General features: G+C 35.5%; 1 protein-coding gene across 3 annotated transcripts in view; it reads left to right on the forward strand.

Moving 5' to 3' along the window:
- XKR4 (XK related 4) overlaps positions 1 to 26,420 on the forward strand; it is a 517,176-nt gene that overhangs the window by 264,460 nt on the left and 226,296 nt on the right. For all 3 annotated transcript variants that reach the window (XR_012484231.1, XR_012484232.1, XM_074278467.1), the window contains exon 2: positions 14,931 to 15,130. Coding sequence is in view for 1 of the 3 variants with exons in the window: in XM_074278467.1 (XP_074134568.1) it covers positions 14,931 to 15,130 (200 nt within the window). In the remaining 2 variants the exon portion in view is untranslated. The remainder of the gene's footprint in view (positions 1 to 14,930; positions 15,131 to 26,420) is intronic.

Below are 26,420 nucleotides of genomic sequence, written 5' to 3' on the forward strand. Positions count from 1 at the left end.
TTTCTTAATCATTTTTATTTGTGACAAGGGAGGAATCAAGTTGAAAGGAAAAGGTTCTGAAGATTGTGACATCACAAAAGACATCAATAAAATATAATTGTTTTAAGATGCTATCTGACTGCCATACCTTAGCACTCTGTGGGGGGAAAAAAAGTGTATGGATTATCATTCAACAATTTCTTTTTACAGTATCCCAATTTTGTGTTTTTCATCTAACTTCTCACCACCAAAATCCTTGTTACCTCCAATAGTTCAACATCAGAAATTTATTTGGTTTATCCATGGAAATGGAATTAAAAGTAGGTGCATTGCCATTTGTTTTATCATTATACTCTAAGAATCACTGGAAATCCTTTGCATTTGATATGCAGCTAAATCTTCCTTTATTTATTATCTTCCCCATTGGAATGTAAGTCTGCCATTTTCCAAAGCAAGACAGAAGTGATTAAGCACAGATAGGTAGTGTAGAAGATAAGAGCTCCAATCCTCCCAAATCTGGAAGAATTGAATTCACCCTATTCTCAGATACTTAATAGCTGTGTAATTCTGGGCAAATCACTTAACCCTATTTGCCTCAGAACGTCCTCTTCTATAAAATATGCTCGAGAAGGAAATGGTAAACCATTATATTATCTTTGTCAAGTAATTCTCAAGTGATCTCCCCCCATTTGCTTCTAAATTGATATTGGTCCTTTAATCTAAGGATATCAAAGATAATTTCTTTTATGTAGAGTCAGAGAAAACAAGTTAAAATCTGTTTTAGACTATCTTAGTCTTTTAACCTATCTAGTCTCATTTTCTCTTCTCTAAAATGAAGAAATTAGATTAAATGATGTCAAAAACTTATTTAATTCCATCGATGCAACCATGACCTTCACTGGTAAAGGGAGTTTCCATATCAAGAATTCCTCACACTGACAAAATCCTAGGTATAAAAAAAAAAAATTCTGTCCATGATAAAAGAGCAATCAATTAGGAAATCTGGGTGCAAACCTTGGTCTAATTCTTGGACTTGTGGTAAGACCCTTGCTAATTTCTTATGTTCCTTTATTTTCAGTTACAGAGGATTGTGAACTTCCTGAAAACTAGTGAAGCAGGAAGATAATATACTGATGAAACTTGAGGGCATAGGTAGGAAGCCCTCTAAAGTTCAAGGTGGTGTGATAATATACAAGTGAGGATATTCTCTTAGGCAGGCTTCCTCTCCCTAACTAGGGAATGTAATTCTTCCTTCCCTAGTGGTTTTTGTCTCTTAGTTTATCATATTCATCTTTCATTTATATATGACATTTTTTTCTTTTGAAGAAGAATGAAAAATAGGATCTAATCTGAGGACAGAAAATCTTTCCTCTACAGAAACCCCTGGCAGATTCATCAGTTATCCTTCTTATTTAGGAAAAAAACTGAAGATGTCAGAAACCCAGGAGCCAAGTAAGAAAATAAGACTATGTTTTTGTTTTTGCTTCTTTAAAAAAAGTAATATATCCAATAAAGAGCTTCTTGAGATGCCAAATAGAACAATTTTGTTACTTAACAGCATGTACTGTTGAGGTAAAAAATACTGTAAAGTTTTTGCATGTAGCTAGGCAACAGAAGAAAATACCACTTACCAGAATTGCTGTTTATTATGTTGTTTCTGTATGGATTTTACTCAGCATATCTCACAGTGAAGAGAGCAACTGTTTATGGCAGAAATTGCTTAATGTGCTCATGGCTAGAGAAGGCAAATTAGATATTAGAATAAACATGTTGACTTCCCCCACAAGCAGCCATTAATGATTTGGGGTCTAGTTGTGAATGCTTCAGTAAATCATGTAACATTTAATCAAATGTCCTCTACTGACTGAGACAATTGTCATAAATATGGACTCAATGAGCCGTGAAATCCATACTTTCCGTTTTCCCAAAGAATGTGAGTGTATCTGCAGTCAACTGTAACTTCCTAAAGGCTTGTAAGATTGAATACATGCTAGCAAGATGCTAGGAGATGCATCCAGACTGAAGGCTTATTTCCAAGACAGCAGCTTTTGACATGAGACCAATAGATAGCTTCATTATGTTGAGATCTATAATACAAAAACCAGAGGCTGTGTGGTAACTGACTTCATGCCTGGTTGCTCTTTGCAAAATTAGGATGAAAATGAGCTCTGTGTTTAATTTTTTCCTCTTTTAAAATTTAATTTCCAAAAACACATCTATTTTTATATTTGCCACTATATGAAAGTATGCATGTTTCACATTTGCATGTGTGTATGTATACCTCTTTTGACAAATGGCCCACCATACCATTCCAATTCTTTTTATTATTGTTTTCCCAATTGTTGTTTGTCCTTTGTTCTCAAAGAAGACCATGAGATCATGGAGATAATGCTGTGACACACGAGTGAATTGAATTTAAGTAAGGGAGTATTGTGCAAAGTCACTTCCCTCACTTTCCCCTCCAGAACCATCTGGGTCCAGTGGATCAAAATGACTGGAGATGGCCCTGGATGAAATGGGAAACCTGGAACTTTTTAAGCTAAGGTCTTCAACAAGCCTCAGTTTGACTGAGGCTGCACCCAGTCAGTGATTTAGAATGTAAGCTGCTACAGGGAAGAGATTGGCAGTCTTGCTTACTTGTGTTTTTATATTCAGCACTTAGCACAATATATGGCATGTAAAAAGTACTTGATAAATATTATTTTATTCATTAATTCATTCTTTTTGGGAGGAGAGAAGGACTACAAATACCAAGGGATAGATCAGTGTTAAAAATTTAGGTTATACACCCAAACCCCACTCTGGAAAAAAAATCAACCAGTCTGATGAGAACAGATTTCATATGGCTTCTTAGATAAGGAAACAGCTACATGGGCTCATAAGAAATGATCATAAACTTAAAGCTGAAATCAATTTAAAGTCCTATAGTTCAAGTTTCTTATCTTACATATAGGGGAACTGAGAAGTTAAGTGAATTAGCCAAAAAGCAATGTCATATTAATTTGAGTTGTTTTCAGAAAAAAGTTCCATTAATAGTAAGGGAAGTTATATACATAATGATCAAACAGCATTCCATCACAGACCTGTTTCTATCCCTTAGAAAGGGAGATCATCATTCCTGGTACTTGTGGTAGCCAGTCTCCTCCCTGAACTTTCCCTGCCTTTATAAAAAAAGGGAAAAAAAAACCATAACTCCTGAGCTGCTGAAGCCCCAAAAGCAGTCCAGGATGAAGCTGATTTGGGGATTTTAATAATCTACCTAAACTCAGACCACAATAATTAGTAAACTCCCATTCCATTATTCTCAACCCCATTCCAGTAATTCTGAACCTTCAATTCTCATTTTCCAAATACTGTTCTCTGTCCTCTACTGGCTGCTCCCTTATTCTCATCCCCTTCAACCTAACTGTCTATAGCACTTCTCAAAATGTCTGAAATTGAACTCATTAGCTTCCCTTAAAAATCCTCCTATATTCCTAATTTTCATATTATTTTCAAGGGTATCAGTCTCCCATTTACTCAGGCTCATTTAGAGATTGCTATCTTTCTAGAACACCCATTCTCTTTTTCTCACCTCCCATATCCATTATTTTGTGAATTCTTGTTGTCCTTACAAATCCTCTTCTCCTCTGATAACTGCCATCACACTAGTGTAAGTCATCAGCACTTTCCATTCAGATATCAAAACAATTCTAATGTACAGGTCTGGCCATGTCCATTTGCTACAGTAAACTGTAATGGTTCCTTGTCACTCCTAGGACCAAATATAAAAGCTTCTGGGGTGTACAAAACCCTTAAAAATTTGACGCCCTCCAGTCTCCTCATACCTCAGTCCTCATGACATACTGTGTGATCCATTGATACAAGCTTTTTTCCTGTTCCTCACTCAAAGCATTCTAAACATGTCTCTGAGCATTTTTATTGATTGTCCCCTACCCCCTTAATTTGGTTCTCCCTCCTAGCCCCCACCTTCTGGTTTCCCTGGATTCCTTCATATCACAGTTAAAATCCTACTTTCTATAAATCCCCCTTATTATTAGTCCTTTCCTCTGTTAATTGTCTCCAATTTATCTAGCATTTAGCTTGTTTATTGTAGTTATTTTCTTGTTGCCTTCCCCATTCAATTATTAGCTCTTTCAGAGCCTGGACTGTTTGTTTGCCTTTTTTATTCCCAATGCTTAGTAAGATCTTAATATAAGCTTGACTTGACAATGCTATGTTGCCTAAGGTCATATTCCTACTAAGTACATTTGATGTGGGATTCAAACTGGGATTTTCCCTAAATCCAACTCTGATATTCCATCCAAACTGTTATAAAGCTGTCCATGATGCTGCAATAGAATGGCAAGAGATCTTTTTTTTTTAGAGTAAAAGGGACTAAATTTGCTTCTGAGCTTTGATACTTATTCCCTGGAACTTTGACTAAGTCCTTTTACCTCCCTCAGTTTCCTCATCTGTATATATAATTAGAGTATTGGACAGATGGTCTTTAAAATTGCCAAGAGAGAATTTTAGGCTGGAGCAGGGTGTGGAGGGGGAAGGTTGTGGTTCTACTTTATACATTGAAATTAATTTAATCAAAATACTTACTAAGCAATTTGAGTGTTCATGTTGAAAATTGGGGTTTAGTTTTTATTAAAACATTTAACTTAGAAAATAAAAATAAATTTTTCTAAGACATTATAAATAGCTTTACTTACGTTTTCATTAGGGAACATTTTTACTACTTTTTGAGAATCCCACTCTGCTAGAGAAAGGCCCTTGACCCACAAAAATCCCTTGACATCCACAAAATCATCTGATGTTATAGGAGAAATATTAATCTCCTCATGTTCAATGGGTGAGCTAAAGGGCAACAATTGCCTTACAATACAGTTTAATTTCATGTTACTAAAAATTCATGCTAGAAAAAAAATGGACAAAATAGGTTTAGGAGAATTCAAGAAAATAATCTTAAACTCTTAAAAATGAAAAATAGTGTAAGTGATAACAGAGTAAGAATGGAACTGGACATATTAGTAGGTGGCCAAAGAAATTAGCCACCTCTAATTAACATAATGGACATAATTTATTGGAAATTGTAGCATTTTGGTAAAAAAGACCAAAAGTACTTATATTGTTTAGTTTGAAGAAAACTGCTGTGTAAGAGGGTTGGTAGAAGCCATAGTCTTGCCATGAAAAGACTCATGTTCAAGTTTTGCTTTTTTGACTTTCTAATGTTGTGAACGTTGTTGAATCTGTTTGTTCATTTCTACAATAGTGATGCTAATACTTCTCCTGCAACCATAGTTATTGGATAGTTACTTTCTATCTTCATTGATAAAGGTAGAAAGCCAGAATATATTGATATTCAGTTTGACATTTTATCAGGAATATCTATTAATACTAATTGGAGATATAGATACAGCTACAGTGATGTATATAATTTAAATATAAATGATGGTTTATATGGCATATATATAATCCAATGGAGTATGGGAACATTTTCATATGGATATTCAAATTAAATAGCGTTTCTGAATAGATCTCTGAACCAGTAATCAGAAAACACTGCCTCAAAAACTTCCAGGAGTCATATAGTCCTTGGCAAGTCACTTGGCTTCCTTATCTTTGCAATAGGAAAATAATAGTACCTGCCACATTGGACTGTTTAAAGAATAAAATACAATTTATATAAAGTTCTTTGAAGTGATTAAAGCACTGTATAAGTTCATTTTATTATAATAAAGGAAATGTTTGCAAAATGAATGACATGGAATATTATTCTACTATAAGAAAGGACAAAATGGACAGTTTTAGGGAAAACTATTTATGGAATAATCCAGAGCAAAGTAAGTAGAGCTAAAACAATTCATCCAATAACAAGAGCATTCTAAAGAAAAACAACTTTGAAAACTCTTAGGTCTAGCTAAAACAATGATAAACTTTGATAAATAAAACATACTACTAACTTTCAGTCAGAGAGGTGATAAACTTAAAATGCAGAGAATAACATATATTTGGATGCATGATGCATGATGCAATATGGGAATTTAGTTACTACTGTTTTTTTTTTTCATTCTACAATGGGATAATAAAAGGGATGAATTAAAATGCATGCAAAAAAAGAAAAGAAGAAAGGGGAAAAAACCTTACATGTTATTCATTTGGCAAATAACTTTTAGCAAAATAGTATAGTAGGAATTGTGGGGAGTGGGGAAGTATCTATTATGAGCCAAGTACTGTGCTAAGTACTTGGTGTGTGTGTGTGTGTATATATATATAAACAAATATGCAAACTTATACATATATGTATAGAATCTCATCTGATTCTTACAAGAAACAATTGCCTTACAATCCAGTTTAATTTTGTGACTAAATTGCCTATGGAGAATCAAATTAGATAACATTTATGAATGGATTTATAAACTAATAATCAGAAAATCCTCTCAGAAACTTTCAGAAGTCATATAGTCCTTGGCAAGTCACTTAGTTTCCTTATCTAGTTTCCTTATCTATAAAATCTATAAAATTTCACCTGCCAGATAGGTGCTATTATTATCCTCATTTTATAGTTGAGGAAACTGAGGCAGGAAGAAATTGACTACAGAGAGTCACACAGCTGGTGGGTATCCAGTCTCAGATGACTGAGACTGGATTGGAATTCAGGACATTCTTACTCCAGATCTATCCACTACACCCCTAACTGAATAAGAAGTCATTGCCATCACAATACAGTAGTAGACATGAACATAGCAAATTACAATACAAAGCAACATAGATGCTATCTAAGTAGCAAATATTGTGAGTTCATAAAGGTCACTCATATTTGCAGTCACCAAAATCACAGATTTTAGAGTTAAAAAGAACCTCAGTAATCATCAATTGCAACCTTTATCCAATGTGAAACTCCACAATAATCTATCTGGCAAATAGTTGCCAAGTCTCCGCTTGACTATCTCCATCAAATTTGAATATATCCCATTCTACTTTGGAAAGCACCATTATTAGGAAGGTTTTTGTTTGTTTTTTTTGCTTTTGTTTTTGTTTTTGTTTTTTCTCCAATCACAAACCTAAATTTGTATTTTTTTCAAAATCTCCATATTGCTCTTGCTTGTACATCCATGACTAAACAGAATAAGGCTTATCTTTCTTCTGTATGAGAACTCTTCAAATACTTGAGCACAATCATTTTATCCTCCCAGTCCTTGACTTTTCTCCAGATTAAATGCAGTCAGTTCCTTCAACATTGTCTCAAATAGCATGCACTCAAAATCCTTTATTATCCTTGTTGCCTTCCTCTGTATGCTCTCTTCCTTATTAATGACTTACCTAAACTGTTGTGCTCACAAATAGAGTACTTCAGATGTGACATGACTAGGACAGAGTACATAACATCTCCTTATTTCTGATACCATAGGTCTTTTACTGTATCCTCAAATCCCAGAAATTTTTTTGGGGGTATCACATCATGCTATTGACTTTTCTTTAGCCTACATATTACTAACATCCCCAATTTTTTTCAGACAAATGGTTGTATCACTTTACCTCCCCTGTGATGTTCATATCTTTGTACCCAAGCAATATTTTACATTTATCCTTGTAGAATTCCTTCTTTTTTAGTTTTGGTTCAATGTTCCTGTCAAGCTCTTTTTTTGACACTGATTCTGTAATACACTGTTAGTTATCCATCCAGAAGTGTGCTAGTACTGTTTAACAACCAGCTTTCCAAAGTATGCAGGACACACTTTTAAGCTTAATCTGTATTATTAACACTGTTTCCATCACTTTCTTAAGTCTAGACAACAAAACAATGCATCAAAACTAGATTTGTAGTTTGCTAATTTCTGAGGTAGTAAATGTTTGCCCTGAAAATTTCATGATCAGCTCTAATAAGCCAGTATGAGCTGATTCCTGCACTCCCCTGATCCCTCCCAGTTTTGCATGGAGGAAACTACATAAAGATGATATTTATGACTTTGCCAAGGTCATTGAGAGAAATGCTAAATAGCACAGAACAAATACCAATCCCTTGAGCATACAACTGAAGAACTCCTGGCAAATTGATATTAAGCCATTAATGATTCTTTTTAAAAAATCAATCATCCAATCCATTTACTTCTTTATCATATCTTACCATTTTTCCTGGAAGTACAATGTAAAATACTTTTATCAAATGTTTTGTTAAATGTAAGTAAATCCATAAATGAATGAATAGATGAACAGCCAAATAAATATTTCTAACTACAGTTGTCCCATGATTTATCACTTTGGTCACTCTGCCTCAAAGGGAAACATTACTGTTCTTGATAAAACCATGCTCTTTGTAATCAATATTTCTTTTCTAAATATTTACTGATGAGCTTTTTAAATAATCCATTCTAGAGTTTTCTCAATATCACACTCAAGCCCCCTGCTTTGTATATTACAGATTCTATTTTCTTCCCTTTCCTGAAGATCCAGCCAGCATTTCCCTTCTTCACTCCCATTGATACTTTTCTTGTTCTCCACACTTTTAAATGTCACAAATAGTAAGTATCTTGGCAATTAACATCTGACGATTATTTCACCAATCGAGGCTGTAGTTTATGCCAGATTACTTGAGTTCTTCAAGCGTAGCTAGAGTCCCTACTATCAGCTTACTTGTATCAACTCCCTATTTGTCACCTATTTGTCAATTTTTCATTCTGTTGTTTCTACTACAGAGGGGTTCTTCTCAGAAGAGGAAAAAGAAATTTGTAAAATAATTGAACATCTCTGTCTTCTCTCTGTGGTCCAATGTTATCATCCCTTCCACCCCAAGAAAAATCTTGTGATACTGTTTGTAACAATTAAAGTATGTTCTTTTTTTTCATTATGGCAAGACACCGAACTAGAATTTGAGAGGCCAAAGTCCCTTCCATCTCAGATTTTCAATGTGTATTAACATGTCCCTCTCATGATTTACACGTCTTATTTGTCTCCTTTGACTTCCAAGAGAAAAGTATTATCTGTTGCCCACCAAATATTGACTTCTGCAAAGAACAAAAGTTTCTTCACAAAAAGACTTTTCAAGTTTCTTCCATTCTTAATCCAGCCAGTGTCTAAGGAAAACTAAAACAGAAAAGAGATTTAGAGTTTTTGATCTTGATACTATCTTTAAAAAATATTAGTCCATATAAAGATCAACTTCATTTGCTCTTAATTCCATGGTACAACAGCTTTTACATGGGATCAAAAGTCTAGGACTTCCTTGTCCTTTCCATTGCTTTTTCACATGTCCCCATCACTCTGAAAAGTAGAACCATAATCAGTCCAATTTATTCCCCCTCTTCCATACAACATACAAGATAGAGCTATATAAGGCATTTGAACAAATTAAACCTTTATATGTAAAACAGTAGTATAAATAACAAATAGTACTAGCCATTTCCTCTCTTTTGTATCAATAGTGATTTTCTCATGTTGTATGGGTAGTTAACTAAGATATCTTTAATGGGTGGTCATGATCCCATGATCATTGTTCAAATAAGAGACATCAAAGCAGAGATGTTTCTATCACATTGGAAGAATCTCAAATATGACTGTAAATAAATGTAGGTTTCTGTTGAAACAAACTGTCTCCAAGTATTATGTAGAACTGGAATTGGCATTTTTATGGTGGCATTCAAAATGTACACAACAACAGAGACTTGAGCTGTTCTTTCAGAAGCTAAGTACAGGAATCCTGAAGTCACAATTGAAAAATGCTTATCAGATCAACTTGTCCAGAAATGATTGCATGACTGAACAGAGTAATTGTTGGCAGGGCACTGTGCAATCCAAATCTTTCTCATGAGTTACTGGAAAAACTGCAGACAGGAGAAGTATAGCATGTGATTGAAATGTCAGACAATCAACCTGGCCACAAGGAAAGAAAGTAGATTGTGACTGAAAAACTTACCTCACAGGGTTGTGCTGGGGAGAGTGCTCTGTAAACCATATAGTGCCATGTAAATGTGAGCCATAAGTCACAAGATCATAGAATGTTTTAGCTAGAAGACTCGTTAGGAATCATTTGATCTGATCCTTTTGTTTTCAAGATGAGGGAACTGAGGAGCAGAGAAATAACATATCTTGCCATAGTCACACAGATATTAAATAAGTAGAGCTAGAATGTCTAACTCCAAAATCATTGCTTTTTCCACTGGACTAAATGCCAAACTTGAAATATTGTCATCCCATCACATGAGAGACAGGGATGATTACTTCTCTTTGATGCATGGAGTATTTTAACAGACTGACAAGTGGTTGTTAAGAAATTGGTTAGTAGTAATCTTGCAAACTCATTGGAGCTCAAATTAAATTCTTCTGGTACCAGATTCTATCAGACATGCTTTCTCTTTAAGATACTAAACCACAGGTAGAATTACTGGTAGGGGTAGATGGTTCCTTCTCCCCTTACCCAAAAATGTGGTATCCAGCTGACCATCAAATTTAATTGCTTGCTAGCTCAATAATTTACTAACCTAGCTAAACTATTCTGGCTATGAAACTTCCCGGAAAAAATATTGACAGAACTTGTAAAGATTAATCTAGGAAGTCTGGAAGTGTAGACTAAAGGAAATAGACGGGATATCAGGGAAGTTGGACCAATATAAAGGGGAAAGGCCAGTTTTCAGTGAGAAAATGCGTACTTAAGTCAGATCATAGATTTAGAGTTAGAAAGGAATTTAGATACCAGTTAGTATAGCCCCTAACTTTCCAAAGGAAAAAACTCCCCAAAATAAAGCCATTTGTTTGAGGTGATACAAGTGGTAGGTAGAAGGCCTATGATTTTAATCCACATTCTCTGATTCCAAAAACAGTACTCTTTCCACCATGCCAAATAACCTTAGGGTTTTTTTAATACATCCATAATTTCATATTTAATATTTTAGTGCAGGAGTGGGGAATGGATGGCTCCTGCACCATTTAAGGCCTACAAAACTATTTGCTGAGAGAACTTCAGGTGATGATGAGCTAGGTACAACGACCTCCCATTGCTGGAGTTCTATATAAGTTGATAATTTTTATGACCCATGAATTATAATATAAATATCCAAATGGCCCTTTGGAGAGAAAAGTTTCCCCAACCCTGTTTTAGAGGGGAAATAATATTAAAATCATAAAGTTTGCACTGAACTCCCATCCAAACAATATGAAAAAAACAAGATTATATAAAACAAAATTTGAAAAATCTTGCTTTAAAGAAATATAACAATCTTTTAGGGTCTAAATATAAAAGAGTAGCCAGAAAACTTTAAAAAAAAAAACAACTTAGTAACCTCCATATCATCTTGTGGGCATTGTTAGAGAACCCAGAGCTATTTATGAACTAAAAATGAAGTAGAGATTTGGTTAACAATATGACTTTAAAATATAATTATATTGTAAGCTTCATGAGAGCTTCATATTTTTGTACATTGTATCTTCCTCAGCTCCTTACACAGTGACTTGCCCCTGCATTATTCTTCATTGAATTGAATTGTTTGTTAATTAAACCTACATCTTAACCTTACCTTGAAGAATGATTATATGTGAATTTTGTTATAATCCAAAACTATCCTATCTCCAAAATTCTGATACTATGAAATTGCCCTCTTTGATCACAACCACCTGTTTTTCTTATTATTGAGTCATTCCAGTCTTGTCTAGCTGTATATAACAAATTTTGAGAGTTTTTTTTTTTGACAAAGATACTGAAGTAATTTGCCATTTCTTTCTCCAGTTAATTTTACAGATGAGGAACTGAGATAAATAGGAATAAATGACTTCCCCAATATCATAATGCTAGTTTGTGTCTGAAGCTGGATTTGGACTCAGGACAATGAAGCTTCCTGATTCCAAAGCCTAGTGCTCTATCTCCATTGTTCCATATAGATATCCTTCCAACCCCCTTAGTTCTTTCTGAATCTCCTTTTTTTCCTTGCAGTGAAAAGATTCTTTGACTTGGAGTCAGAAAGACATGGGTGCAAATCATGCTTCAGATTTTATTAACTGTAACCATGGGGAAGTCATTTAATCTCTTTGTGTCTCAACTGTCTCATCTGGAAAATGAAGAGCTCAATAATTTTTAAAGTTCCTTCGAGCTCCAAATCTATGGTCCTATGACCTGTTACAATAGAAAATTCTATTGTCTCAACTCTTCTCTTTAAAGAAAGTTTACAGTCATTGGAGCACACATTTTATTCATTTGTTCTGGACTTATATAGATACTTTCTTCCTGAATAAAAGTTCGGAGACTTATAAAATCTCCACAGGAATCACTTCCTTTTCTTTTCATCTGCCATTTGGATATAGCAGAAAGAGTTGATGTTGCATCTTATTGTATGAGACTACATGAGGTAAACCAGTGGCCAAATACTTGTTGTTTTGCTTCATAGGAAGAAACCTGTCATTAACACCATGTTACTTTGATCTCAAACTGTTTGCAATAGCAGTTGTTTCTATTATACCCAGAAGAGTTCAAGCCCCTATGAGACACAGACCTGGGGGAACCATTTAAACTTTCTTAGCTGGAGGCAGAATAAAGCTGAGAAGACTGATAATCTTCACCACAGGGGAAAACTAGAAATAAAATAGCTGAAGGTAGCATTTGTGGGGAGTTTCTTCTCTTTGGATTTAATTCTAGGAGAATATTTGATGTCAAACTTCCACAGTCCTTTGAAGAAAATAAAGTTATCATTCATTCACTCATTTATTCATTCAACAAAAATCTACAAAATACCTACTTAAAATACAGACTGTAGTCAGTATTTGGAAGCAACAGAAAAAAAAGGAAAAACTAAATTGTCCCTACTTTTATATAACTTATATTGTTCCTGAAGACACTAAACATACAAACACACTCAGGTGCACATGCACACACACACACACACACACACACACACACACACACACACACAGAGATATGGAAAGAGAGACAGAGAGGCAGAGAAAAGAAAAAAGAAAAATACAAAGCAGTAAGTGAACATAATAAATCATGGTACAGGGAAGATATATTTCAAAAGAGTTAATATTCAGTGAATACACAAGAGAAAATATCTTATTTAAATATATCCAAAGAATATCTGAAACCTCCACTAGACAATTTATAGAGATAGAAAACCCATTGTTTCTACTGGCATAGATTGGTTGAAGAGAAAAAAGTATAATATCCCAATGACTAATGCTCAATTTATTAACCATGTGAACACTATTTAATTGACAGAGGAAAAGCACATTAGCTGTAAAGAAAATGTGACACAACAAATATGTCATGATAAAAGGGAGTTTTATAATCTCTCATCTGAAAAAAGTAAATGGATTGATCCTATGGCAAGGGCAAAGCACAAGGAGTATTCCATATAGTCCACTGATATCTTTGAAATGTTTGGAAAGGGCAAGAAAAACCAGGGTAAGCCCCTGGTGATGAACTTGTGGGAGTCACCTATCACAAGCAGACATGCATGATCCTTTTAGAGATGAAAAGACAGATCTACCTGAATATATTAGTTCTTTTTAGTAGTCAACCCTGAAAAAAATAGAACTGAGGAAGAGATGAAAAGACTTATTGGGGACATGTTGAGTCTTTTCAGGTGTTTAAAGAGTTAATGGAAGAGAAATTAGACTTGTTCTCAGCTTCAGAGATCAATGTATAGGTGATATAGGTTGAAAGAACTGAAAAGTTAGAAGGGACCAACTCCTACACAAAAGGAGTCCCTACTATAGTATACCCAATAAGTTGTCACCCAACCTGTACTTAAAAACCACCAAGTAGAGAGAACCTGCTACGTTTGAAGCAAGCTGGTCTGCTTTTGAACAGCTCTAATTCTTACGAAGTTTTTCACCTACACATGAGAAAAGGAACAAACATAGCTGAATAAAAATGTGACATGCTACCTTTTGATCTTGTCAGCATTGGAATATTATGTCCAAGGATGAGAGGATCACTTGTTGGATTATATACCATTGTAAATGTAGTTTCTGCTTCAAGTAGTGAACAGACTCCGTGGTTACTGATCACTCCCCAACAATACCTTCCAGCACTTATTCTAAAGACCGCTTTCCTTAAAGGTTTATTTACTCTAGAAAAGTGGTGCATTTTTGCATGTACATGCACTTTCCTTTTCTCTTAACATCAATTTTTTTTCCAAAATATACTATTTTGTTTTTCATAACTATTCACTGATTCTCTAAGTTTGTTCTCTGTTTGAAAAATCCTTGATTTTAGAAAGGATGAGTCAGGAGCCTTTAGTTTCTAAGAGAACCTAAGGCTCAGAAATGTAGACATGATGCCAGAATGAGAAAACAAAAAAATGGAACAAAAAAGAGGCTTATTGCAGATTATTTGAAGTAATACATGAATCTTAGAGGCAGAAAAGGAAACTATTCTCAGAGGCAATGCTCAGTACCTCAATTCTTTCTACCTCTCCTTTTCCTTTTCTCTGGATCATGTTGTGAGCCCTCTCATCAGAGATCACACACTTACCAATGTCTCTCCTAAAAAAAAAAAAAAAAAAAAAAAAAAAAAAAAAAAAACTGATAAATCCCAAGAGCATACACAAACAAGAGACCAATCCCCCATTAGATTTACAGACATTCCCAACTTTAATGGCTGAGGTTTTTCAGAGATGACTACGTGATTAGTGGAGTTTTATGAACAGACAAAAATCTATCCAGTGTCCCAATAGCAGATGCACCCTCAATACCCAAGCAATGAGTTTTCCAAATTTCCCTTGGCATTCCTCCCTCCTGTGCATTATGCAGAAACCTAGCTTGCCTTTAAGAAATGCAAACTAAAGTCACTGTAGCTTAAAATGAGCTTTGAAGGATATAAAACAATTCTTTCAGTTGCACACAATAATATAAAGGTCCAAAATAAGCATCACACCTATTTGTTCATGGTGCCTGAGGGCTGGGAAGAAAAGTGAAAGTGTTTAGATTCCAAATCATCATTTATTTCATTTTCATTTTCTCTGTTTTGTTTCTAGATATTTCCATACCATATACTTAGGTATCCGAAGCCGCCGGAGCGGGGAGAATGACAGATGGCGGTTCTACTGGAAGATGGTGTATGAGTATGCAGATGTGAGTATGCTGCATTTGCTAGCCACCTTTCTGGAGAGTGCTCCGCAACTGGTCCTGCAACTCTGCATTGTCGTTCAGACTCATACCTTGCAGGCCCTCCAAGGTAAGGGCTCGCCACCGTGGGTTTGGGGATTTGTGGGAAAGATTCTGAGGGATTGCTTATTTAAAACTTCCTCTGATTATCCCAGTGACTTTCTGAAAAACTCCCCATCCCACCCCCACGCTAAGACCACGATGATTGTACTTAAGTATGTGAATGATGTGTGATATTTTCTTTACCCTCCCGTGTCATGGCTGACTTATGGAGAGACAGTTTTCTTTTGCCGGTAGACTGACCCCTTCATCAAAAGAAAAGGAAAAAAAAAGTTTTTGTGATTTTCCACTTGGCTAATGGTAGACTTAGAGCATTAGAGACAATCGTGTCTCTGACTTTTATGATGGTATAATGCTCCAAGGTTACAATAGATTTATGAGTATATTCACTGGGGTTTATGCCAAAAAAAGTAGCAGCTAGAGCTGCCTTCATCTTGCAGCAGAGAGGTTTTGACATGAGAGCACATAGAAGAAAAGGGCATGGCCATTGTTGTTTATGTGCTACAACATTTTCCAAGAAAAAATACAATTTCCAGATCCATGCTTAAACCCTATCCTCAGTTTTTTGTTTTGTTTTGTTTTGTTTTGTTTTGCTTTGCTTTTATTAAGACTTTTCAGTTATTAACATAAATGCCAAGGCATTTCTCAATCCAGATTTTTCTAATATCTGGGCAACATAGGGACAGAGTGATGTTTGTAAGGAATGAAAACTTCTGATTCTACTATTATTTTTTAACTTGTATCCATGCCATGCTATGACTTTCCTCTCCTTACATCATTTTACGATGCCGACAAAAAGCAGGTATCCTTCAGAAGTCACATTTATGGATGACTTTTCTATGGAGTACCCAGTAAATCTAGACCAGAGGTGTCAAATTCACAAATCATTGGCCATATGCAGCATGCAAAACTCTCAAGTGCAACTGGAAAATGTAATTGGGAAGTGTTCAATAAAATAAGTAAATTTACAATACAACATAGAAAATGTTAATTTATGGTTTTCTAAATCAATACACTTACTTTAGGGATACATTTCTATTTGAATCTGACACTATTAATCTGGATTACAGATTAGAGGACCCAAAGCAATTTTGGTCTTGACAAGTAGGAATTTTTAACCCAACCTTTGCTCTAAAGGAAAGCATTGAAGTCAAAACTTAATAAAACTTTTAAAATGCTACTTAAGAGAACTGTGAGTATGCCCTCCAAGCATTAGAAGGCAAATAAATGGTCCAAAATTAAGAAAAAAATTAAGGGAGAAAAGTACAGAACTAGAAATGAGGAAAATCATATTAAAAGTCAATTTGAGGAGACTATCTGGTGTATTGAAAAAAGTACTCAAGTTTTCAGCAAAGCTGAATATACAAGGGCAATTAGGTGACAGAATATTGGACCTAGAGTCAGGAAGACTTTTCTTCCTGAGTTCAATCTGGCATCAGACACTAGCCATGTGACCATGGGCAAGTCATTTAATTCTGCCTCAGTTTCCTCATTTGTAAAATGTACTGGAAAAGGAAATGGCAAACTACTCCAGTATCTTTGCTAGGAAAACCCCCAAATGGGTTTGAAGAGTCAAATAGAACTGAAAAATGACTGAAATGAGAAGAGTAACTGTCACCATTCCTAGAGCAAAATCATGAATTCCTGTTTTGTCAATGGAAGGTAGAATCATGGTAGAAGAGAAAAATAAGAAAAAATAGGTGGAAGATCAGTCTACTGTCATTGAGAGAGGCAAAGCTGCAGATAAAGGTCCAAAATCATTTTTACTTGTTCTGTGGTCCAAGGTGACTGTACATCATAGATGACTTTTCCCAAAAGACTTCTTAAAGCCTGTAAAAACTTGACTTTTCAAAACTACGTTGAGGGAATTGGGAAGGAAATGTCTTTTTTACTTGGTGTGACTGTGTTGATTGCTTTTCCTTAAAAACAATTTTAGTTGGAAATAAAAATTCCTTAGGTGTTTATTAGATTATCCAAATCCTCCAAATAGTGGCACGTAGATGAATCAGGAAACCTAGGTTATGAAGAGTGATACTCACTTCTTTATTTGATTATTTAATAGGATCCTCTAATATTAAAATATTTCCCCCCATGCAGAGATATACTATGACTCACATTCTTACTCCTGATCTCCAACTTTCTTTCTTAGATAAGACAGCTGTAGTGTGACAAAAATCATGCTGGATTCGAAGTCAAAATAAATCTGTTCCAATCCCACCTATAATGATCATGTTTAAGTCAGTTGTTAACCTCACGAGGAAACAAAATTAGATGTCCTCTGAAGCAATTCTTAGACAGATTTTGAGAAATCATGGGGAAATTTTTGCTCTACATTTCTCCACCACCAAAACCACCTTTATCATATAAGTTTTCCCAGACCCCCCTGATTCAAAGACAGAGTTGCAAAAATCAACAACATTGACGCAAAGGGCAGTGGAGAAATTCAGAAGGTGATAAGCCTGCAAAATTTGGGTTCTGTTTGTCTGTTTATGAGGAAGGCAGAGAGACAGTGATGCTTAAATACCAAAGGTTAGATAAATTCACAGTCTTAAAGTAAGGTCATATTTCCAGGTTGATCAGCATTGTCTGCCTTGTCTGTGCTTAGAAGAGAAACGTATTTCTTCAGGAAACTAAAACCAAATGGGTTAGACATAAGCTCCACTTACAGATGAACCCGAGAACATGACATTGCTCTAAGACAAGAATTCAATTGATGTGGGTTTAAAGGACCAGGGACCTCTCCCCCTCTTGAAAAGGAAAAGGAGAAATGTGAAAATGGGGTCCAGCCAGACTAGTACTTGTAAGCACCGAAAACATGTGGTTTTGTAAATCCTTAACATCGAAGGATCCCACTCATGTTTTTGTAATAATAGAGCTGTCTGTTATAAATATGAATTATGAGTAGGCATTGAACCTGTGAAGTACTTTGCAAATAGTTGTTAATTAAAATATCTGAAATGTTTCAATTTAACAAGCAGAGCAAGGCCATGTAGTCTGCAAGTCAGCTCTGTGTCTAGAATTGAAGGGAGGGGATCTTGTCTAGAGACAGTACTTCAGGAGTGCCAGATGACTGCATCTTTTTAACCCAGCCCCCAACCCCACCTGCCATGCTGTAGAGAATACCCTCTTTAAGACCAAAAAAAAAAAAAATAGACAGTGAATAAAACATTTTCAAACTGAATCTAAAAATTACATCACCCTGATAGAAACTGATACGTTGCTCACACACTGCCAGCTGTGAAAATCCTTTCTCAGCTCTATTTGCTTATTGAATAAATGTTTAAAGATAACTCCTTGGGCTGGAGGCTGACAGGCTCACTGTAGAACTGCATAAAGGAAGCATGGTTTTTCACAGTGGCACTTCACAAAGCTTGCGATCTCCACACAGTCGCACAACAGGGCAGCTGCTTGGTCTGTGATCAGTACTAGGATCAGGGATCCCCATCCTATGAGTTTAAGCTTCCATGTGCAACTTCAGCCTTCATTTCTTCTGTGGCAGAATGAGCAAGATAGTTTATAAGATTCCAAAAAGATTATCATGATGAGCAAAATGAAGCTAGAATAACCTGGCTACCCTCATTTTGAACCATTCATTGGCAGAGGGTACAAATTATAAGATCTATAAATAAGTATGTCATTTGATGAAAATGGCATGACTCTTGTGGCTTGTGTTCAATTCAACAAATTAACCAACAAGTATTTAATAAGTGCTTACTATGCAAAGAAAGACAAAAATCAAATTGCCCTTGTCTTCAAGGAGCTTATATTTTAATGATGGAGTCATTGTGTACTCACATGATTAAATACAGAATAATTGCAAATGAATACAAGGAAGTCTGAGAAGGAGGATCATAGCATCCAGGGGATCAGGAAAGACTTCATGGAAAAAGTGGCACTTAACTAGTATTGAAGGAAACGAGGGATTTCAAAAAATTTAGAAGAGGAAGCAGTACATTCCAGGCCAAAAGAATAGTCAATGAAAAGGCATGGAGCTGAAAGGAGAATTGAATAGGAGTAACAGTATGGAAATTTAATATATCTTTAGATTGTAAAGATTGGATTCTGTTGAGTGAAGATGGGAGAGATGGTTGTGAGATAATCAAATAAGATTTGCAATTAAGGAAAGTGAATTTAGTAGGTGAGAGGAAGCTGGATTAGAGTGGATAATCTTGAAGCAGGAAAACCAAGTGAGTAACTTTTGCAGGACTCCAGGAGGAATATGATAAAGGTCTAAGCTAAGTGGCAGCTATATGAATAGAGAGAAGGGGATGCTGAAACATATGTTAAAGATAGAAATGACAGGATTTGGCAGCTGACTGGATGTGAGAGGTTGAAGATGGCACTGAGGTTACCAAGCAGTGACCCCATAAAGATGGTCTTGTTTACCACAGTAATGGGCATATTTGAAAAGATGAATTTGAAAGGAAAGATAAATCATTGGACAAGTCTCTATGCTTCTCTGAGTTGACATTTCCTTCAGTATAAAATGGGGGCAATATGTGTAATAAGTACAGATGATTGTGGGAAGCTAGTAGGATAGGGCATTAGGTCTGAAGTCAGGAAGACCAAAGTTCAAATCCAGCCCCAGACACTTAGGAGCTTTGTGATCCTGGGCAAGTTACTTAATCATATTTGCCTCAGTTTCCTCATCTCTAAAATGCCAGCTGGCAAATCAATCAAAAATTCCTAAATGGAGTCAGAACTTAAAAGACTGAATCACAACAAAGGATTGTGTTGAGGAAGATACTCTATAAATAATAGCATGCCCTGTCAGTATGAGCTGCTCTGATTAAATTACTTTTAGACAACAAAGATGTATTCAGGCTAACAAAACACAGATCACAAAGTACATCATTAAAGGTATTCTTTACTGTAAGAGAAGATACTTAGAACTGGAAGGGAGTTTGGGATCTTGTGTAGAGGAAGAATTCTAGATATGATATGAAATCAGTTTGAAGCCTTATTCTGTGACTTCTTAATAATGTGATTGCAGGCAAGTCATCATCTGTGAGCCTGTTTCCTTAACTGAAAAATTAGGTTGTTTTCTAGATGACTCCTAAGATACTTTCTTGTTCCAGACCTATTATCCTGTAATCTTCATGTAAAAAGAACACTAGATTTGGACTTAGAATCTAAAGGTTCAGATTTAAGTTCAGGATTAGTTTGCTATTCCTGTAGAAAGTTTGTGAACCAAAATGAAAACCAGGAAGATCTGCATTCAAGTCCTGACATATTGACCGCGTGACTCCAGGAAAGTCACTTAAACTTTCAGGGTTGTGGTCCAGAGATGTCAAACGCCACCAGCTGATGAGTCTTGTGAAAGTGCTGTACCAGATTAAAATCCAATTGGTGGGGGGGGGGGGGTTAGATAACACAGTGTATAGATTACAAGCCCTGGAGTCAGGAGGAACTGAGTTCAAATCTTACCAGCCTCTGACATTTGACACATAATATTTATTAGCTATGTGACACCCAACACTTACTAGCTGTGTGATCCTAGGCAAGTCATCTAATCCTAATTGGCTTAAAAAAATCTAATTGGTAAATATTTAACAGAACAAATGAAAATATAATGAAACAAATATCATGACATTTTATAACTAAGTCAATATGTTACCTCTAGTGATTTTTATACATAGAATGTATTATTAGTGCTCCTGTTTTATTTGAGCTTGACACCCCAGCTCCAGACAACTCTCTAAAAGTTTAAGTTTCATGGAAGTTATGAGAATGCATTAGTAGAAAGAAAAGAGGAAGATTTCTCATCCAGGATTTTCCTATGCCAATAAAATCACACATCTAGTCCTTATTATCTCTGCCTCTAAATACACACACACACACACACACACACACACACACACACACACACACACACAATCTAGTTCCACACATATAAATGTGTAATTATACTTTTTGTTGTTGAGTCATTTTTCAATTATGACCCCATTTGGGGTTTTCTTGGCAGAGATATTGACATGCTTTGCCATTTCCTTCTCTGACTCATTTTACAGATAAAGAAACTGAGACAAGCAGGGAGAGAGTCTTATAGTCTAGTCACACAGCGAGGAAGTGTCTGAGGCTGGATTTGAACTCAGGAAGATCAATTAGACTTTAAACCCCATACTCTGTGTGCTGTGGTGACACCTAGTGGTAGTCAGTTGAAATTCTACTCATTTTTTAAAAACCCAAGTAAAATGCTGTGTTCTAGGTCAAGATCATTTTGCAAGAACTCAAAAGGCATTGGTAGGATTTTGAAGACACTAGAAGCATCTTGTTTAAAGAAAATAATTGAGAACTGGATCAGTAAACACAATTGAATGAAATCTAGACCTATACCTAGAAATTTTGCCTATTATATTTTGAATGAGGATGGCATCTGATTCCTTGAAAAGGCATGTTAGAAACTAGTTTCCATGAGTCTTTCCAGACAGTTTTGTTTTATTTTAATATTCCAATTTACCATGATTAAAATGTTCTCTTTATAGAGGGAAGGAAATAAGTATTTTTCTATAACATCTGCTATTTACCAGGCATTTTGCTAAATACTAAAAAAAAAAAAAAAAAAAAAAACCTCATATGATTCTCATGGTAATTCTGTGAGATAGATACTATTATCTCCAATATACAGTAAAAGAAATTGAGACAAAATGACTTGCTGAAAGACACATAGCTACTAAGTATCCAAGTCTGGATTTGAACTCATTTTTTTCCCAACTCCAGGCTTAATGCTCTTATCCACTATGCCAACATTTGATTTGAGAAAGTAAGGTTCTACTTCTATTTTTCCTCTGTGTGTTATACTTGGAGAAGAAACACCAAAGAGAATCAATACCTTTTTTGAAGTATTCCCTCAATAACCTAAAATAGATTCTTTCTAAAATAGTTTATGACAGTATTCTATGTCAGAAAGAGCTTCAGGTAGCACACACTAAGATAACCTATAAAACTCAGCTCCCATAGCTACTGTGATCACTCCAACCTGTGGTATTCTCAACTTTATAGCACACTATTAATCACATATTTATTGAGAATCCAATATGTACAAAGCATTGTGCTAGCTCCTACTTGGAAGTGAGATTTTATTGCCTCCTCCATATTTTGACAACTGCTACAATTTCTTTTTAAGAAATTTGTTTTAAGAAAACAAAAGTATTAGTTCTACCCACTGGGATGACTAGTTTGATTTAGGGGATTAGAGAACAGAGAGGCTGGAAATACAAGTTGGGACTTAGCCCCAGGCTATGAGATTGAACTTTTTGTAAGCAAAGGAAAGCTGTTGAGGATTTTAGAGCAGAGAGAGTGGTATAATGAAAGAAGCATTTGGGGAAGAAAGATTATATCAGTAGCAGGTTCGTGCTGGATGTATTAAAGAAAAAAATTTTGTAAGGCATAAGGAGAGAGAAAGAGGAAAGAAAAGAAAAGGGAGAGGAAAGGAGAAAGGAGAGAAATAGATAGGGATACCAATTAGCTGACAATTAACATAATTCACTTTGCAGGTGATAAGGGCATGAACTAGAATGGGAACTGAGAATGAAAGATAGATATAATTGAGAGAAAGGAAGAATTATTGGGCATTGGGGACTAGTTGAATATAGATACAAAGGAGAGAGGAATAAAAAATGAGCTCTTAAGCTCTACAGGGAGAGAAGCAGTATTATCGGAATTGTAAATAGGAACTTTTTATGGATTTAAAGACATTTGGAGGTAGAGTATAAGGATCAGAGGGGCAAGTGACAGTTTGCTACTTGAGGGATAGGTTAGTGTGGTAGAATGATTCTTGGAGGGAAAGAGAATGAGTTCAGTTGTACATGCACCAAGGATGCAGCCATACTCCTATCTCCACAGGGTTCAAGAAAAGGAAGAGGAGTCAAGGGAAACTTTGAGTTAAAAGACCTATGCAGCTATAGCACACAGTGGTACCAGCCAGAGAAGGACAAGATTATGACACTGGACTAGTGGGCATTAGGAGGAGGTGTTCCAGGAAGGAAGCATAAGCCCTGCAGTTTCTAAGGGCTGAGAGAAAAGCAGTAAATCAATTAATAGATAATTATTTAGCATTACCATACACTACAGCATAGGTGCTGGAGATATAAAAATGAATAAAAGAAGCCTTACTCTTAAGAAATTTACATTCTAATGGAGAAAATAAAAGGAAATATGTGCATATATGCATATTCAAAATAAATAGATTTATGAATAAGATGAACATAAAATAACCAACTACACAATGGAGAGACAGCATTAGCACTTAGGAAATGTTAGGGAAGACAACATGTAGAGAAGATTGTGTTTGAGACATTCTTTCTAAAAAAGAGAGGGATTTTATGAGGTGGATGTGAGGGAAATAATACATTCCAGGCAAAGGGAATAGCCCCTACAAAGGCATGGAGACAGGATAGAGTTCTGTGCTTGAAACAGAGAGAAGTCCAATTTTGTTGGATCACAAATTACAAAAAGTATTGTACAATGAGACAGGAAATGTAGTTATGTGCCAAAATTTCAAAGAATTTATAAAAGTTAAAATTATAATCACTCCATACTTGAAAAACTTAACTGATATTCCTATTTTTTATTCTCATTTTCTTTCTCTCTCATTCTCTTCTTCTTCTTCTTCTTCTTCTTCTTCTTCTTCTTCTTCTTCTTCTTCTTCTTCTTCTTCTTCTTCTTCTTCTTCTTCTTCTTCTTCTTCTTCTTCTTCTTCTTCTTCTTCTCTCTATCACTGTCTCTCTCTCTTATTGTCCCTCTCTTCCTCCCTCCTTCTCTCTCTCCTTCTCCCTCTTCTTTCCCCTCCCCTTCTTCCTCCTTCTCTCCTTCCCTCACTTCCCGTCTTTCCTCCCCATATTGCCATCTGATGAACAAAACTGAGATAGGTTCAATTGGTCATCTTTGTCTTGAACTATAGACTGATAATGTGAAAAGAAATTAGAACAATGTAGTCTTATTAATCCCTATTTATTCCTCTTTTAAGTACAGCTCCCAGTGTGGTGAACAGAAATAGAAGAGCCTAGATGAGAAGATAATTTTTGGAGGGAAAAAAGAATGAGTTCAGTTTTAGACATGTTGAATTTGAAAAAATTGCAGGACATCGCCATGGAGTGATACAAACAGCCACCAGCAGTACACTTCTATCACAACCAATCAAGACAATACATCTACTTCTGAAAATTTTTAAATCATCAGGAAAATTAGTTGAATGACTCAGGGAAAAGTAGATAGTTTTCAGAAAAGTCTAATTATCCTGAAAAATCCTGTGATTGGACTTGAGTGCCTAATGCTTTACTTGGGTTGTACAGACACATCTTTCACAGTCAACTGAGGATATATTTGCTAATTTATTTATACAGGTTTCTGTTGCTGAATGGCATTTCCTGGGTAGCTAGCATTCCTCTAGCTTAATGCTCCACTTGCTGCCTGCTGTCAAAGGGCATGCTCCACAGAGCAGCACAGGGGATGCTATGTAGGATCACAGAGCACCTTGTCATTGTCACAATTAGTATGAATATTCTCCAACTCAGAATGAAGGTTGGACAGGTGCTGGGCACTGAAGGGAAGTGTGTTGATTCCTGGTACACTGGAGACATTATGCAAGGGATAATTCTCTCTCACACAAGAATTATTTAGGTCTAGAATGATTAGGCATTCACCCAGCTGCTAGTTTATATCAAGGTACCAACTGAAGGTTCTGATAAATGCAGCTTCATGTCTCCAAATAATCTTATCTCTGCATTTCCAATTTTCATATTTAATTATAATTACCAGGAAAAGGAAACCTCATTGCTTAACTTCAAGTCATTTAGCTTATGAGTAGATCAATGAACCATAGAATTCTGAGGAGGAAAGAATGATGGATCCATATATTTAGAGCTAGTCTGCTCTCTTTAAAGATGAGAAAATGGAGTCCCAGAGAAGTAAAGTGACATCCAAATAAATATTGATAGTAATTAACACATCAAAATAAGATCTTCTAATGCAAAATACAGCATTCAAGATAATATTACCTCCCATGTATATACATGGTCAATCACCAAGGGTTATCTCCAGCTATGTTTTCTCAATATAGAAGGAGGGCCTATCTTCATGTCCATTTCTGGATGTCCCATAGCAATAATCTATTTTTGGAATAGAAATAGCCTGAATATTTTATAAGAAGGAGAGATAAAGGCAGCAAAAAAGGAGGAGGTAAGGTATAATATGGTGGATGTTATACATATGAAGAAAAAAACACAGATTTTATTCTTAAGCTTACATTGAATTGTCATAATATAGTATCTCAACAGATAAGTAAATTCAAGGTAATTTGAAAAAAAAGAAAAAAGAAAGAAAGACTAATGACTGGAATGGTTAAGAAAGATTCCCTATGTGAAGTGGTATATAATCTGAGTCTTAAAAGAACCTCAGAGGTATTAGATTCAAAGATGAAAAGAAAAGGCATCAGGGTCAGTCTAGAGAAAGGTGGTAAATGGGATGATCAGTTCAAGACAAAGCAACTAGGTCAGTGTCGCTGGAATTTAGGAAGAATAAAATAAAATAAGTCAGTATAGCTAAGCTATAACCAGATTATAATTGGTATTAAATACCAATATTAGGAGTTATATTTTATCATAGAGGCAATGGGGACTCACTAAAGCTTATTGAAAAGGGGGTTCATTTGGTCTTACCTACATTTATGTAAGATTACTTTGACAACTGTATGGATTTTAGATAGGAGAGGGGAAGAAACTGGAAGTAGAAGGATGAATTAGGTGGCTATTTGCAATAGTTTATGTAAAAAGAGATGAGGGACTGAGCTGGGATTGTGGCAATGTAAATGAAGAAAAATGAATATATATTAATACTGTCATGTCTCTCTCCAAAGACCTATTCAATGCCATCCCAATCTCCCTTGCCACTCCTGCCTCCTCTGGTTCACTTGAAACTTCTGGTACAGAAAGTATCAGCAATAAAAAATACCAATTGTTCATATTTTGTTCTTGAAGAGGACCAAGCAGTAATAAAAAAGCTAAGGCATCATCCCGTGAACAACAATCAGACCCTGTCATCTAAAAACTGATAAACCAGAATTCAGTTATTGAAGAAATCATGTCTTTTCCTTATTTTTATAAGTTCTTTTTTTTAATCACAAAAAGCCTAATTTTCAAGCTAATCAAGTAATGCACCTACCATTGTTACTACTTGCTTTGGAAGAAAAACCAGCAATTTACAAATTATCATCTCATTTGATCCTCACAACAATCATCCCCGTTTTACAATTGAGGAAACTGAAGTATAAAAAAGTTAATTGTCTTGACCCAATTGTGTAC

Source organism: Sminthopsis crassicaudata, chromosome 1 (assembly GCF_048593235.1).
Source record: "Sminthopsis crassicaudata isolate SCR6 chromosome 1, ASM4859323v1, whole genome shotgun sequence".
In the NCBI taxonomy this organism is placed as follows: domain Eukaryota; kingdom Metazoa; phylum Chordata; class Mammalia; order Dasyuromorphia; family Dasyuridae; genus Sminthopsis; species Sminthopsis crassicaudata.